At 38.5% G+C, this 16559-nt stretch overlaps 1 protein-coding gene and 1 non-coding gene across 2 annotated transcripts; both read left to right on the top strand.

The window, feature by feature from the left end:
* Positions 1-613: 613 nt before the first annotated feature.
* LOC131789840 (uncharacterized) lies at positions 614-12642 on the top strand. Its single transcript, XR_010715744.1, has 21 exons — positions 614-1872; positions 2772-2825; positions 3415-3489; positions 4012-4105; positions 4395-4624; positions 5191-5353; positions 5477-5513; positions 5925-5985; positions 6565-6704; positions 6821-6869; positions 7081-7134; positions 7628-7774; positions 7950-8337; positions 8564-8662; positions 9358-9402; positions 9585-9692; positions 10284-10368; positions 10666-10782; positions 10975-11055; positions 11146-11390; positions 12027-12642. It is a non-coding gene; the product is annotated as an uncharacterized protein (transcript).
* Positions 12643-13674: 1032 nt separating this feature from the next.
* On the top strand, positions 13675-16462 carry LOC131789836 (galactosylceramide sulfotransferase). The gene is made up of 2 exons (XM_059107008.2): positions 13675-14182; positions 15299-16462. The coding sequence occupies exons 1-2, from the start codon at positions 13971-13973 to the stop codon at positions 16365-16367; spliced, it is 1281 nt and encodes a 426-aa protein (XP_058962991.2). The 5' UTR covers positions 13675-13970; the 3' UTR covers positions 16368-16462.
* The last annotated feature ends 97 nt before the right edge of the window (positions 16463-16559 follow it).

The raw sequence follows: 16559 nt of genomic DNA, 5'->3' as shown, positions 1-16559 counted from the left end.
TATGAATGGTCAATTCAAATTTCAATATGGCGCCAATATTAGGGACTGCAACAAGTTGTTCTTTTTACCAAATTATTCCATGATAAGGAATATTATTATTACGAAGTAATACGTTGGATTTCATTATTATACACCTATTTTCGGTGAAAGTCCTCTAAAACAGTGGATGGAGATACCACAGTTGCCGGTTGAACAACTTTCATGGCTTTGAATTAATATGCAGGTTATGCATGCAATCATAAAAATAGTTCTCTTTCCTTGTATTTATAGGATCAGATTGGAAAAAGAAGCTAAGCTGAGGCGTTCGCAAATTTGGTTTCACAATCGATCGAGAGAAACAACGGTGGAAGTGAAGAAGTCTGGCCATTCTGTCACCACGTGTGCAGAGTGAAGTACTGTTTCAGCTGATGGAGAGGCTGAGGGGAATTTTTCATTAATTTACAGTGTTTTTTTTATCAAGACCCAGTGGATTTTGATATTATTTGAAGGATGTCTTCGGAAGAAAACGAACAAGTTTTTCTTGATAATGATTACGAAGGACTTGTCGCATGCAAAAGAGCAGTTATAATTAATTATTCATTCTTCGGGAACCATGGCAACACTACCCAAAATGACTCTTCACAGCAATTAGAAGAGAACGAGTGTCAATAAATTTCCAAAAGGTATGGAAGTGAATTTGTAAATATAGCGACTTTTGCGCTCCGTTTGTGAAATCTTCGAAGCCGAATGCTGATGTTGCACGCGCAAGAGAAGCAATGTATCATCAACAATCGGAGTTGTTTTTCTTCGATCAGTGTGGCACGAGACGAAAGTACAAACGCTTTCGAAAGCCAACCGAGTTGTTACCGTTTTCGTTACGACTCACGGGTCTCAGTGGAGCGGTTAAAGTTGAAGCCTATCTTAAACAACAGCAACAGAAGGCTGGTGACGCGGCACAAGGGAAGGAAAAGAGTTTTGCGGCTGAAAACAGCGAGACACCCGAGTCTCGGCCGGCTGGTGCGCTTAACAACTTCCCTCTACCCAAAGCTGATCACTCGGCAGAGATCGACGGTAAAAGACCACATCCTGCTGGTGGGAAATTATTGAATTTACCAGACATCGGTTTAAACTCAGGAGGGTTTAATTCTCCACCAGCGATTAGGAGTTTTGAACAACTGGAAGGAGACGATGACGAAGAAGACACTCAGAGATTCTTGTTCGAGGAGAACAAGTTCGCCTCCCAAAATCTGCTAGCCCAGCTGGGACGGTTACTCGATCAGATTCATCAACAACAATTAGAAGAACTAGAGGAAATTGAATCAACTAGTTTACATTTTTGTCGGGTTGCAAGTCCTGTAGCTGAAGTTGGAGAAGATAGCATTGTTTCTGAAACTATTCGCAGTGGGGGAGTTGTAATTTCTTTACCGGACGACTTGTACAAAAAGCTAAGTGCTAATTTCGAAGAACTTTCAGCTGGAGCTTTATATCTGCGACGTGAGTGGCAAACTACAAGCTACAGAGAACAAGCGATCTTGCAGAAACGTCTAGGGCTCATGTCTGAATCGAATACCAATGTAGACGCTTCCAAATCGGGCCACGATAAATCGTCGCCGTCCACAGGAATAATGGATCACAACAAAACGATAAGCGATGATAAGTTAGCGGCAATTAGAGCATCCGAATCAAAAGATAAGCGAAGACAATCGACTTTTGGAGAATCTCTTTCTAAATTAGACACCACAGATGAACTCAATTTAGGATCACAAACTCCTGCGACAGATCACAGCCATTCTGACAATCAACCTCGTCGAGAGTCTTCACGTCTTTCGTTTAACTTTGGGAAAAAAACACGGTTGGAAAAGTTCAAAGCATTAAACGATAAAGCTTTAAGTGGTGAGTCAATTACCTGTATCCGTATTTTGATTTTATTCAGAAATATTTTGGTGTAGATTTGAAAATCAGAAATTGAAATTAACATGCCGGCGAATAATCAAGCGGGTTCTGTTATTTTTGGCAGCTGATGTCACGAAATGTGTATAATTTATTTGGTGAAACAAAAGGTTTATTTTTTGCTGAATTAAACCTTTTGATAGCAGTTTTTATGGGACACAGTAGAAAAAATGCGGAACAATTAGCAGTTAAGTGTTACATTTATCAACAAATTTCTACACACCTTCCACGTATTTTCTTTCTTAAAATAAAACTTATCTCCTTTAGTTTAATTTTTGATTCCAATTTAACTACTCCCCCCCACCTCCTTGAAGAATTACATTACTACTAGCTATTTGTTATTTCTGAATCCATGCCCTTCCAGGGATCATTTTCTTATTGGTAAAGCTGTGAACTCTAATTATTTGAAGCAAACTACAAATATGATCAAAAAAAAAATCATAAAACTATTTCAATAATAATTTCTTGTATTAAACTCTCCCCTAAAGTTTTCTTATTTAAGAAATTAAATGGTGAATGTAATACTTTGTGTGTTAAGGAGACTGATAACTGAGCAAGATGAAGCCACTTGTATTTGCAAGATTAGTTCATCTTGCTCTTGCAGACAGTGCCCTCTTTGATCTTGAAGAAAGTGAACTGCTGGTGGCTCAGGTGCTCATAGCCTAGTGTTTCTTCCTACAGCCTAACCAAACTGAGTGTCTTGCATTTATTTTGCATTTTTTTAAAAAAATATCTTTGCCATGTGTAATGTGGTTCACTGGAAGAGGGGTTTAGGCCTTTTTGATTTGTAACCTGTATATAAAGTTTGTATACAAATATCTTTTTTTGTTCAAAACTTTCAGAGAAAAAAAAGGCAGGTCTTGATGAGGATGATGACACTCAGAATGACAATGATGGTGAGTATTTGTTTCCTATGGTTTGTTGCTTGATTTTTTTCTTTTTAATTTTTTAATAAAAGTATATTAATTATCTTTAACATGATGAGGGCAGTAACACAAAGAATAGATGTGGATTCCATGACCACAGCTGCAAAAATTAGTTTGCGTTTTCAGTGCTTCTGCAGTTAATTATACAGTAAGGGTCTTCATCTTCCTGTCATGTTAAGAACTGGGCCAGTGCTTCAACTTGTATTTGTTAATGGTCACACAGATGGGTAGGAAAAAATTTTAAACCTGATTTTGTAATGATTATCACAATTTCAATGACAGTTTTGCAGTCTTGTAGCAAGCTTTCACACTTTGTTCTTTTTTAATGATTGGCATGTAAAGGTTTTAGTGAGATGGTTACTGGTATAAATAAATATAAGTTCAAAGATTTTAGGTTTTTTTGTTTCCAAATGATGACATTGAAAAAATGTTGAACTTGGAGCCCTGTGGAGGGTGTAATTATAATAATCTTTTGAATGTTTGACAATGTATAATTATTTTGTTTTTCATTAAATACATTAGTTATTTATTACTGAAATATTTCTTTTCATGTTTACAGTTACTTCTGCTTATGGGATTGGGCAACCAACAGTTATCAACTTTTCCTTGCTCTCTAAGACCTGTGAAGAAAAAGGTATCTGAAATGCATCAACATGTGATTTTCTACTCATTTTATCACATTTGTTGAACCCTTTACATCCTAACATTAGTATCCATATTCTCTATACTCTACTTTATACATTTCCTTTACTACTGACAAGAAGATTTCATTTAACAATCAATGCTTCTTAGTTTGGCAATTGTTGCCGTAAAATTTTTTTCATGACTTATAGCTCCTCTTAGGGTTAACCCTTTCAACTCCCATGAGTGACCAAGACAGAATTTCTCCTTTTTTTGTTTTTTTTTTTTCCAAAAATCCAGCAGACAATTGATGAGAATGATTGAAAATATTGGTCAGGGGATTATAGGTTTTGATCCAATAACAATTTCTCCAACTAACATCACAAGAACTGTAATGGCAGACAGTAATTACTATGAGATCTGGTATTTACAGGGTGAGAGGGGAAATAAGAATCAATGGTTAACTACGGAACACTGTCATTGAAATTTATGGTTGTCCGGTGTGCAAATGGGAGATCCTTTAATAAAACACAAGGTTGGATACTTTCATCAAGATGACGCTGAGGATCTTGAAGGCAGACCTTGTTGGAATGGGCTCGTTCAAGGTTACAGCAAGTTATCAGAGAAAAGTACAGGGCTTTTTTTCTCTAACTTTAACATGTTTCCACAATTTTTGTTTAAGGGTCCAAAAGTTGAATGGTTATTTATTGGAATTAAGGGTCATTAATGATCACATAATCTCCATATATGTACAACGGACAGGGTGATCAAGACATCTGATTAACAGCACTGCATTGGTATTTATACCATAATTAATCTACAGTATCAGAGAAACCATCCAATACTGGTGATTGTTGTCACCTCTTGAGTTATATTACTTGTAATTTTACTTTTGGTCTCTTCCTTTGTCTACATCAGGGAAGAAATGAAGGAAAAGCAAGAGAACTTAAGATAGATGGCCCCGCGAGTTACCAAGTTTTATGGTGACACCCAAAGGGAGGCAACCATGAAATACAAGAAAGGGGTTGTCATGGGCAAAACGGTGGAAAAAATTTGTCTGAAGAGGACAAAAGACCGAAGTTCCTTACTTCTCTACCTGATGCCAACCTTCCCCCCCCCCCCCCCCCCCCCCCCCCCCCTGTTTGCTAGTATCCTTGTTGTATTTCTCTGTAATGTGTATAATATCACCTAATATCACCTATGTCACCTTCTCTGACCTCCTACATCGTCAGAAAAACCAGTATCAATTTCCAGTGGTGTTTAATCGGTGTGTGTTACCACCACACAGGGTTTGGCGTGTGTGGGTTTTGAACTTCTTGGAAGAAAATTAAAAATTTCCATATGCAAAGTACTAGTTTTGAGCACCTGATGTAACTGGGTAGGTTCAGGTTGTAAATGTTCGTTAATATTGTTTTTTTTGAATTATAGCAATCCTTAAACTTTGGTCTGGTAGACATAACTCTACAACACCCTGTTTGTTGATATGCAGAAAATTTTATGATTCTAATTGGTTGTAATTAATGGGGAGGCATGATAATCTATTTATCTCATTTATTTGTTTGTTCATGCTTGGCGCAGGGTTGTTAAAGTCTTTGCAACGACATTTCAACCCAGACTTCCTTTCCCTCAGGGCTTCTAGAAGCTTAATATACACAAGTTTAAGCATCATTTGTATACAGAAGCTAATTGTTTTCCATGAACATAATACCTCCAGCTACCCATCTGGTCGTATAGCAATGTGTGCTAGTTATCCAGGCCCTAATACCACAGGACGATACCCTGGTTTGTCTATGGCGACTCGTGCAGACCGCCCAATGCTGGCTACATTTGTGGCGTCTGGGCAGGGTTTGTTGTTACCACGAATGCATGAAGCATCAGTTAACATTGTCTTTAGGAAACAATATTTTGTTCAGAGATAGTAATTCAAGAGTTTTTATAAACCCAGTTAATCAATCAATACAATAGTAGTCCATTAATGAATGTGTGTTTGCTCTTTCTAGATTTGTTTCAACTGTAAAATTTGGAGCCATCATTGAGCGGTAGGAATAGCAGTAATGTTTACGTATGAATACAAGTACCAACCTGTATCTGTTATGTTCACCTTTCGTTTTATGCCTCAGAAAATTGCGAGTACATTTCATGTTTTTTCAGGCTCACCCAGTTTCTTTTCAGACTGAATGTCAAGTATGCTTACAAAATACACCCTCTCCCACTTGAGGTCACTTGTGGATTACACAATCAATATGAGTAAGGAAGAGGAGAGGCCTGATGCCTGTGATAACCTGATGTGGTTTTGTCTAGGGCTTTTACCTTGTGTTTTGTTTGATTGGCTAAACAAGAAAAAAAACAAAAAGCAATCAAAAAAAAAAAACAACAACACAATCATCATGTATTGACTGTTCTCTATCACGGAATGTCTTTTCTAAAACACAAAAATTACTTGTTTTTCAGGATGGTAACATAGAGCAGAAGTGGAAATGGCCTTTGGGAAGAACTACAGACAACTGTTGTTGTGCAGGTTTTGCTCAATTTTGTATTACTGGGACATGTGTAGAGGTAGGAATACAGGGCAGTGAAGGCATCTTTAGTTTATTGGGAGATAGTATGTCAGAGAAATCATGTTTGCTGAAAACACCTTCATGGGAGTAAGTCAGTTAGGCTAGCTTCATGTACAACCCATCATACACCATTTCAATGTCATTGTCTTTACAACTTATTTATGTGATCTTTTCTCAGGGTATTTTAAAACACAAACAGAAATTGCAGTAAGGTTTTCAAAGCTTATGCGTTGATTTTTTTATCATTGATTTCCCTTTGCAGATTTTTTTCTGCAACTATTTTGTTAGAATACGGGTTCTATTTAATTGTGTTTTAATACTTAAATGACCTGCCTTTCTCTTATACTAAAAAATGGTGCAAAACCCTATATGCGGGTGGGGCTGGTGAATTTTAATCAGCCTCACATAGTTGGTGGAGACCCTGGTGTCAAAGCAGTAGTGCCCATTGAAACTTGATACATGGTGCTGTTGGGTGGAAAAACTTAAGGGACGTTTTTTTTAAATAGAATTTTTGTGTTTTTTTTCTGTAGCTGCAATACACTTCATTAATCTTCGCTGCGCGAGTCATGCTGGTATAACTTTGTACTTCAGTTGTCAGCATGAGACAAGCTAAGTTCCACATTGGAATGCCACAAGGATCAAAGCCTGTCAAACTTACTGAACTGGTACAGTTGTGTTTTGCTATCCTTTATGTTCCTAATGTTGAATTTATTATCTTGTTTGAACTATAGTCCAGTTCCCTTTTCATTACCAACAACCTTAGCCATGTTTTTCCCTTAACACCAGGGGTATCTTGCAAACAAACATGAAGTTTCAATCAAATGCAGCCATGTTGGTATGTAAATGATAAGATTTTAGATGTTTACAAAAAGTATGGTAGAAAGAAGACAGCCTGAGTTATAGTGTTAGATTGACTATTTCTGGTATGGTGGAGGCCATATTTGTACTGAGCTGTAAAGGGGTGTTACCTTTTGTGTTTTACAACTTGTATTTTGTATTATGAAATCAGCCGAAACATATCAAGTAAACTCTGATCTCATTCACAGTCCATGAAGCCCAAAGACGAAGAAGAAAGAAGAAAAGAGGAGAAGAAAGCGCAGGTATTTGGATTGATTTAAATAGTTCTGCACGGGGGTGGTGTGGGGGAGGTGGAGTTGCTGGGGTCGGGGGACAGGGGCGGGGCTTGGAGTAGAGATGTGATGGAGGCGTTGGCAATATGGAGGCAACAAGGTCTTTGAAATCAATGCTCGTCCTCGGCCAGAATATGAGAATGAAAAAATGAGACGCAACTTGATTCCGATCTTCATCTTCCATTACATTCGTATCCTGTAAACTCCCTGTGGTTTGTATCCCCGTAATCCCTGTTCGATACCCCGGAATATAATATTTTAAATATTCCGTACTCCCGTTGAGTTTTTCCTTAAGTATGCCCGTAGCCTTACAAGTTTCTACCCAAATATTACCGTATTCCGATAATCCATAATAGGGTCCTCACCCATGTAAGTAGCCTTGCAGCATTTTAAAGTCAGGAAGATTAAGATAATCAAGCCACCATTTTCATTTGTTTTTCCCCCCTTTTTCCTTACCAAACAGAAAACTGAAAAACCCAGGAACTTCCTCCTGCAGAAGTACTCGAGTTGCGCCAACAAGAATTAGAAGAGAAGTTTCCAGAGAGAAAGGAACTGGATTTTAGACGCACCATGGCAAATGGATCTTTTGAAACTCCAGCGGAAAAGTGAAGTGAGTATTAAACTTAAGACTTGCAACATTATTTTAAACCCAGACTGGACGATTTAGAATCTCAACTGAGGTTAATGTAGCCACAAGTTGCTTTTGGTCTTCATATCCGACGAGGACATATTCTTCCTGTTCTCAAAGGGCTTTTTGTCCTCTTTGTTTTATTTTTTCTTGTTAGGGGGCCCTGATTTTTGACTGGATGAACAGTATCGTGTAGCTGTTGGCACATCCCTCTCCATTCCGTTTCGTTTTCGTCCCGTTCAAAACGCCGTGCCATGTCACCTTCCGCTCGATCAATGCCAGGTGCTCTTCCTTCAGGGTTCGAGGCGACAAGGGCCTCTATAACGTCGATCTCCCCTTCGGCACCCACCATCCCGCACCCTAAAGGCAAATCTTGGTAATCCGTTCTAGTTTTCTCAGTTGGGCACACGTCCGCATAGCTCAGTAAGAGAAAAGCAAGGTTACGCGGATTGAAGACACCAGAAGTGTAACTATTGAATTACCAACCAGGGACATATGCAAAGTTCAAGGATCGCCATTAAAGTTTCCCCCTCTGCAGTTTCACAGTGAAGAGGCTAAGTTTAACTATCATTATGTTGTCTGTGTTTTTCAGTATCTTCACGGTAAGGTACTTTGGTATCCAGTTTAACTGTTTGGAAACGCCTCACACTCTGTACAACAATGATCAAAGAAAGAAGAGATGTATGAATTTCTTTGTTGAGACTCGCTGAGGTTTAGCTTCTTCGAAGTGAATGAAATTCTTTGAGGTTACATTTATTATTCTCTCTCTAGTTCTCACAGTCCGACGCACACCACACCACGGAGCCCTTTCCGCTGTGGAGTGACACAGCAGGCTCGCGTTGCCACTCCTCCGAGAAGTGGGTGTCCTGTGTATCCTTTTTCCAAAAAACTTGCGTTTTTTTTTTGTTAATAACGTCTTTCATTACTGTGTGCCATGAAAATTTTGTGCGAGTTATATTCTGTGGATTGGTGATTTGCGAGAACCAAGAAATTAGATGACCAAAATTTCTGCTTGGAAATAGTTTTCGCAAATTTTGCTTTAGCAGGAAAACATCGAGTGCGACGAAAGTAACGCTTTATTTCAACTTTGATAATTATTAAGTCACTGTGCACTGCGTTATTTGAAACAAACTCGATCAAGTATTACATGGTAATACATTACTATCCTCGAGTACCAATGTGGCAGCAAAATTGAACAAAGAGCCTACCAATTGCCCCTGTCTACTCCTCTGGAGTTGTTAAGGGACTAACGATGATGAGTTTTTGCAGCAATAAAGACGCAAGAGATTTTGTGCGGGAACTCATTCAGTTTGCGCATTGACGTCAATCCAGCAAGAATCCAACCGACAAATTTTCATGATACGCGGTCTCTCTACGGTTTTGTGTCTTTGGTGTGGCTGTGATGTGTCTGTGTATTGCAACGCGACGCACCAAATAGTCGAATGTAAAGTGGAATGAAGATTTATCTTTAAGCAAGGAAACATTTGGCTAGACGAGCAGATAACAGCACGTAACTGACTGGTTTACCTTTTTGTTGGTTTACAAATCCTTGACTAGTTGCTTAGCGCTTTGAGATCTGAGGTGCTCGGAGAGAAAGATCCACAATGCAGGTACTTTAACTGAATTGAAATATCGATCAACTGAGTGAAAGATTTTCAGATGACTCTACGACAATGTGAAATTAAGGTTGATTTGCGGCTGATGTTTCTGCCCATTTCAATCGTCACGGTGTCAAATAATCTAAACCGTAACGTTAATTAGAATTTTTACATTTTACTCTCTTTAAACACAGATGTGATCGTCGGAAGATTCCTCTCGTCACGGACTTGGAGTACGACTGTTTTATTACTGAGCACGTACCCAGGACTCAACTGCTGGTAGTCAGTGTCACGTCATCTCAGTAAGTGACTGTCACGTCATGTCATTTTTCGACTTTCTTGCGGCAGTTTTGATTTTGAAAGTTGCAGTAAAATGTTTCCATTACTTGAGCTCCATTTTCGCGGTTGCAGATGATTTTTACGAGTATGGAAATTAAGAAAAGAAACTGACTTTAAGATTGCTTGAAGCTGACAATTAACTTGTCCCGAAAGTGTTTCAAAATGCACTTGGAAATAGAGTATGTTTAAATTTTCAAAATTTCTGAGCAAGGGTACCTCTGACCCCACCTCCGGACCTCCCTTCGGCCCACTTTAATACAAAACTTAATCGTTTGGCCCCTCACTTCAAAATTCTTTTTTCGGTGCCCGTCATCAGTATTATTCTACAGCATGCGTCCCTTTTTCACTTTGAGCCCGGTTGTTTAAAAGATAAAGCAATCCTACGGATACATTGCTATTCAGTGGACGTGTTAACAAAACATGCTTCGCTATCCACCAGATTAAGATTATTCTGCGGGTAGCGTTTCCACCACTTAAACAATTGAGGTCTATTATTTAAATTGCATACGCTTATAAGGGACCATTGAAAAGATATTCTTTCTTTGCTATTACAGACACCCCGATGCAAATCCTTGTGACAGCATGCTGGATCAACTGTTCCACGAGAAAAACCGTAACAGGTCTCTACCTTGTGTACAGGTAAAATTTCTTCCTTCATCCATGCTTTTGTTAAAGGGTTTCCTTAGCAACTTGGTCGTTTCAGAAGTCACTTAGTGTGAGTACTATGGCATTTTTAGAGGTATCCCTGTGTTTTTAACCCTTATTAACGAGATAACACTGTTCCTATCAACAAATCGACAGTACCTGTGGTTTATCTTGGTCTGTACTCTTATTGACAACGATGATTGTCATCACTGTGGTCAAATCCTGTAACAGTATCTCGACTTTTTTTTTTTTTTTTACGTTATCCACTCCCCTTCCCTTTCCTCCCGACAGGCACAGAATGATCCTTTCCGATTGGTACGTTACGACATTTCATCAGCATCGCACTTTGGTACTCAGTCCCAGCCTCTTCTTCTCAGACGACATAACGCCGTTCCAGGAATGTTCTTGGTAAGGTTTGCACGGTTACTATTGGCTCACTCTATTAATGATGCTCAGTAAAGTGTTACCTTTGAAATTTGAATAACCCCCTACTCCCCTCACCCACTCACACTGGAATTCCTGTCCATTCTCCTGAATGGGAGCCATGAAGTAAGGATATATTTAAAGACAAGTAAACAGAAATTCACAACTTTGTCACAGATGTACACTGGTGGAAGACTTTTATTTGCTGATCATATTTTCAATGGTTATGGAAATGCCAAAAAAGATTTCCTCAAACAGGTATTTGTTTAGTTTTGTTTCGTGTCAGCTTTCAATTCCATTTCACTTGTTTCCTGATTTACTGACGGGAAAACTATTTTTCTGCCTCAGATAATGCGGACAAGGAAGGACGCTCTGGAGGGCAAATCCCTCCCAGCCGACTTCCGTTTGAGTCCTACTCGCGGTCGTTCAGGCCCAAGAGCTGCCTGGGGCGGAGAGATCGGTGGTGTGAAAATAAGTGAACGAGCTCTTAACATGAGTCCAGCTTTCCGAGAAATGCAAGTGTCTCGCAGCAACACAAGGCTGGATTCTGCAGCCACGACTGCATCTTTAGGTTCAATTTCTGTTGATGTCAGGTAAGGTGTCACTTCGTCAAACGTTACTCGTGTTTTGGCAGGTGGATAACAACTCTCGTGGAAAATACTTGAAAGAAAAATACTTCCTCTCCAAAGTAATGAGACTGGCCAATAGGAAGAGAGAAAATTTGAAAATTGTTATTTGTTAATCAAAAGGTATGCCTTGTCTGTCTCAAACACCACGGTATAGGGATTTTTTTCCTGTAAATCAATCGCAGTAGATATTATGTACCTGTTGAGTGAGTGGACGAGCCCGACAGGCAAATAGTTGGCTAGGCTTCATGAAGTATGGCCCGAGCGTTAGTAGGACACGATAGACGGGCGCACGCACGAACGCGTGCAAGACAACCACAAAAAATGATTCTGCAATAAAAAATTTTCCTTAAGTTTTTGGGTCAGAACAAAAAAGTCGCAGTTCATCTTCAAGTTCACAATTAGAATTCATGTTTTCCGTAGAATTTTAAAAATAATTACAAAGCTGCAGGAATACAGGGCCGGATAACTTTTCCCAGACCATCTCCGACCCAACACACGTCATGTTATCACATGTATGCTATTTTATATTACTCATCTCTCTTTGTCATATGTCTCATTAAGAATGTGTAGTAACTATTGCACTGTTTGGTTTTCTTGCAGGGGTGGAGCTAATTCTGCGGCAAGTTTTGTCAATTTTGGTTTGTCAATAGACAGTCCATATCCGATGAACTCTAAAAAATGGATGACTACTTCAGAGACAATCCCTGAACATCGTCGAGTACAGACATCAGCCTGGTAGCCTAAAACTAAAACGAGATAGATAATAAAATAGTTTATTGAGATAGATAAATTCTTATTTATTTCTACTACTTCGCAGAACTCAGTATCAAAGAGGAAATATTTTTGTCACCGCTCATTTTAAGAGTACAAGTTTATTCATTATTTCACGAATGATTAAAAGAAAACTCTTTTCAGAACAAATTGAAAACTTTATTGAACTGCATCAAATAGAGATAGTAAATATGTTTTTACCTACCAGTCGTTGTCGGCATCTATAAAGTATTTTGAACGGTCGATTAAAACGGACTCTGTTGTTGTTGTTCAGGTATTGAGCTTGTTAAATCCAAACCAGTTTGAAAAATCGTAAAGTGATTTGATTTCTCCGACCTGCTTCAATTCAATACCTTTAAACTTAAATATTGACACATAACGAAAAGACTTACAGCTTCTGTATTCTAAAAGAAAGCGCTGCGATCTACCGTCGACTTCAAATACATCAAGACGAACGAAGTCTTAGGAAATGAAAGTGGGTTACTCGGCATCTACTGAGTAAAGAGGTGGATACATCACTAAAAATTATCCATAGGGCCTCTATTTGCATACATTACAGGATATTGGTCATCACCCGCTTTCCTATATAATAAAGATAAAATCTTAAGAACTACGTGGAACCTTTCGATGTTTTTCGAGCGCTATGAACCCGATCTAAGAGTGTTCATCCGCGGCACTTATCAGTCTGTTGAGTGAGTATCACAGACTGAGTTATATTTGTGTGTCCCTGTATTAAATCGGCGATGGATGGAACTGGACTGCTCGTGGTTTTGAAATTCTTCAGATGTCACCGGGCGAGTATTTTAACTAAGACTTCATTTTAAGTTCGGTCATGTTTATCAAATTCAGCCGTCGAGGGCGTGGAAAAAAGAATTTCGCTAACAGATTGAGGCGTGCGTCTCGTGTCGGGCTAAGATTTAGGACATTGTCGCGACAGTCTTGAGACACGAGAATGGCTGTCGCATACAACATATTTACGTGATTCATCTTAACCTTAACTTGACTTTTCGAGAGTGTTTTCAATTCGAATCAGGAACAATTGATCGCAGAGTACGAAACGTGTCTAAATTTTTTCGACCTGGTGATACCCCGGCCTTGCACGTTATACAAATACACGCGCTTAGATAATGGAACTTTGCTGTTAATAATTTAGCTGATCATCCTAAGTTAAATCCATCTTCCGTTTTTCAATTTACTTTAATTTGTAAAGTAAACGTTACGGCAATTTTCAAACAAAAACTCTTTTGAAAAAACCTATATAAACACCTCATGTAATCCAAACAGCATTAGCAAGGTGGCTGGTGATTGGGTGATGTAACAGGTGTTACAGGTGATCTCCTATTTAAGTAAATGTGCTAAACCTGTAATGCTCTTGTCTTTAACCACGCATGCGCGTTTGCAAATGGAAGAATTACTTACACAAAATAAGACTTCACTGATTACCTTGAAAAGCACTGTATTGAACGCGGGCGTTTATAGAGCGGCGGAGTGTCGGTTAAGATAATGCATATTACAATATCATACGCTTGGGAACTACCTGAATCGAAAAACAAATGCTGACGTTTGGATTGATCAAAGGATTTCACGCAGCGAATTATAGCTTTGTGTTAACAATCAGCTATGATTCCCTAGCAATAGGAATTGCGCAATTTCCAGCTTGTAGCCTCGGGTGATTTAAAGCTGCAGTTCTCGATCAGCGTCTTCACGCTCGGAAAGCGAACAATTCAGTGGGGCGGTCAAAAAGTTGACAGCATTAGATTCAGTTCGCCAGACATGATACGCAAGAGATTGCCTAAATCAGTGACCGTCTCACTTGTTACCATTTGCATCATAAGCGCTATTGTCGTTAAGTATTACAGCTGGGAAACTGTGAAGGAGGAAGCATTTGCAATCGGTACTGAGCAAAGCATTCTTCGCGGAAAAAACCTGATTGAAAACAAACAAGGGGAGAGTCACAGGAAAGAAGAGCATCAGGAAACTAAACGGTAAGTGAATCAAAAGTCTTTTCTAAAAGCTGCTCTTCCTCTTTGTCAGTCGTGGTGGTGGCATTTTTAAATAAAAATAACAGGTCGTGTATTTATACATCCAAACGAAAACAAATACACGTGATTAATATCTATGTGTTGACAGCTCATTTCAGCGATATTGTCGTGCGTGCGCGTGTTGCTTTATTTAAAGTAAAATGTTAAAATTAGCGTAAGGGAATTACTAAATTGTCGTAACAACAGATTTAATCCTAATATTATCCGCCTTCTTCAAATGCCGACATTGATATCAAAGTGAAAAAGAATAATGAGAACGCTTATCTACGCAATCGTGAGAGAGTTTTTACAAATGATTTTGATATCAACCATTTTGATCATGCCTTCAATGGCCATAAGTTGTCCAAATTCTTTCACAATCATGTAAAATAATCACATTTAATGTAATTCTTTCTATTCATAGATTTATGTTCTTCGATGTTCATAGCTTCATAAAAACCTATTTAAATTTTCACATTTTCCTTTTTCGATACCTATTTGTTCTGAGGGCCATAAGTTGAAAAAAATGAATTCTACTCACGTGCTTACCAATCTTGTTCTAAAATTCTTAAGAGGTCTTTTATCAGAATGTGCCTTGAAAGCTATTGATCGTTCAATATCTTGAGCATGACCTTGCTGATCTCTTTTCCACTCAACCTATTTTGAGCACTTGCATCAATAATAACTACTTTATTGTCAAGTATCAAGAAGCATTTGGTCTTTTAAAGTGAATGGAAACTAAAAGTGATAACCGCAGGACTTTTGATGCAGTTTTGTGGAAGGAAGCTGCCCTAAAATATTGCAAATACTGCTCCCTTATGTCAGAATCCATATTCTCCATGCTCCTCTTTATACATTTCCTTCGGTACTGAGAAGGAGAATTTGTTTAATAATCAGAGGTTCTTGAGTTAGCGAACATGTCCTTTACTCTCATCACCTTAATGAATGATAAAAGGGTATCATAGTAGGGATAAATTAAAGGTTGATCATTCTAAGTATTCAAAGGCTTGACAAAGCCGTAAACAAATTAATGCAAACCTAACTGCTCATTTTGGATTAATGTTTTTATTTTGTTTGCAGTTGCAAGCCAAAAAAAAATGTGGTTTTCCTCAAAACTCATAAAACAGGGAGTAGCACTATCACGAACGTTTTCAATCGTTTTGGCGAAAGAAACAAGCTTGTATTTGTTGTTCCAATAGAGAAACAAAATCGTTTAGGTTGGCCATGGTTCTTTCAAGAAGATCACATGATTCACTACAACAGCATCAAGCCCAACATACTTTGCAGCCATTCGCGTTATAACCGAGCAGTATTGGACCGAGTCATGCCGAAAGACACTGTATATGTGACTATTCTTCGGGATCCAGTGGCTCAGTTTGAGTCAACTTTCTCTTACATGACATTTGGGGAAATACTGGGCATTTCGAACGAAACAGACCCTTTAGAAGCCTTTTTTGAAAACCCAAAGGATGTTTTAGTTAATTATATACTCACCCAAGACTTACGAATCAACAGCGATCGATTGAAACTTATTCGAAATGGAATGTTCTTCGATTTGGGTCTGGAATCAAAAGATTTTGACAACATGGAAGAGATTCGGCAAAATATCCAGCGACTGGATCGAGAATTTCACCTGGTGATGTTAATGGAGTATTTTGATGAATCACTGATCATGTTGAAAAATCTTCTTTGCTGGGATATAGAGGACGTCGTTTATTTCCATCACAATCAAAGAAAAAAGACTCAAAAAAGGAATCTAACGAGTGAGCTGGTGACCCAGATTGAACAATGGAGCGGTGCGGATAAAGCACTATATGATTATTTCAAAGTTTCGTTTTTACGAAAGCTCAGCAACCAAACTCCGGATTTCTTTCGTGATATTTCTGTATTAAGAAAAAAGAATGCTGCTTTGCGAGACCAGTGTTTAGATTCTACAACAGAATATGACGGAGATTACCAAGACGTTGAGATTCAAGAATTTAAAATCAAGAAAAATCTGACGAAAGCAATGAAGACTTCATGTGATAAGATGACTTGGAATGAAGTCAAATATCTTGGTTATTTCAGGTATAAACAGAAGTTATTAACGACTAAAACTTCATCGAGAACGCTATGGGATGAAATTGCCACTTTTGTGCCATTTATATAATGCATTAGACTTCCTAATAAATATAACCTTTTGCTGTACGTGTAAGTTATCATTTTCTTATGGATTTCAGTGGATTAAATCTCTCGTCTCGGTTGTACCAGTGGTTCTACATTCTTCGATTGCTGACGGCTTGAAACGAACTGCCGGAAAACATGAGAGGAATGACACAAGAGAGCTACAGGGCTTTTTTGC

Source organism: Pocillopora verrucosa, chromosome 11, assembly GCF_036669915.1.
Source record: "Pocillopora verrucosa isolate sample1 chromosome 11, ASM3666991v2, whole genome shotgun sequence".
Lineage (NCBI taxonomy): Eukaryota > Metazoa > Cnidaria > Anthozoa > Scleractinia > Pocilloporidae > Pocillopora > Pocillopora verrucosa.
This window is presented reverse-complemented; position numbering and strand designations above follow the sequence as displayed.

Bases quoted from the DNA above. Each gene is read 5' to 3' on its own strand.
- LOC131789836 (XM_059107008.2), top strand. From the start codon at position 13,971: ATGATACGCAAGAGATTGCCTAAATCAGTGACCGTCTCACTTGTTACC. The intron at 14,183-15,298 runs GTAAGTGAATCA...TTTTGTTTGCAG, and splicing joins GAGCATCAGGAAACTAAACG to TTGCAAGCCAAAAAAAAATG.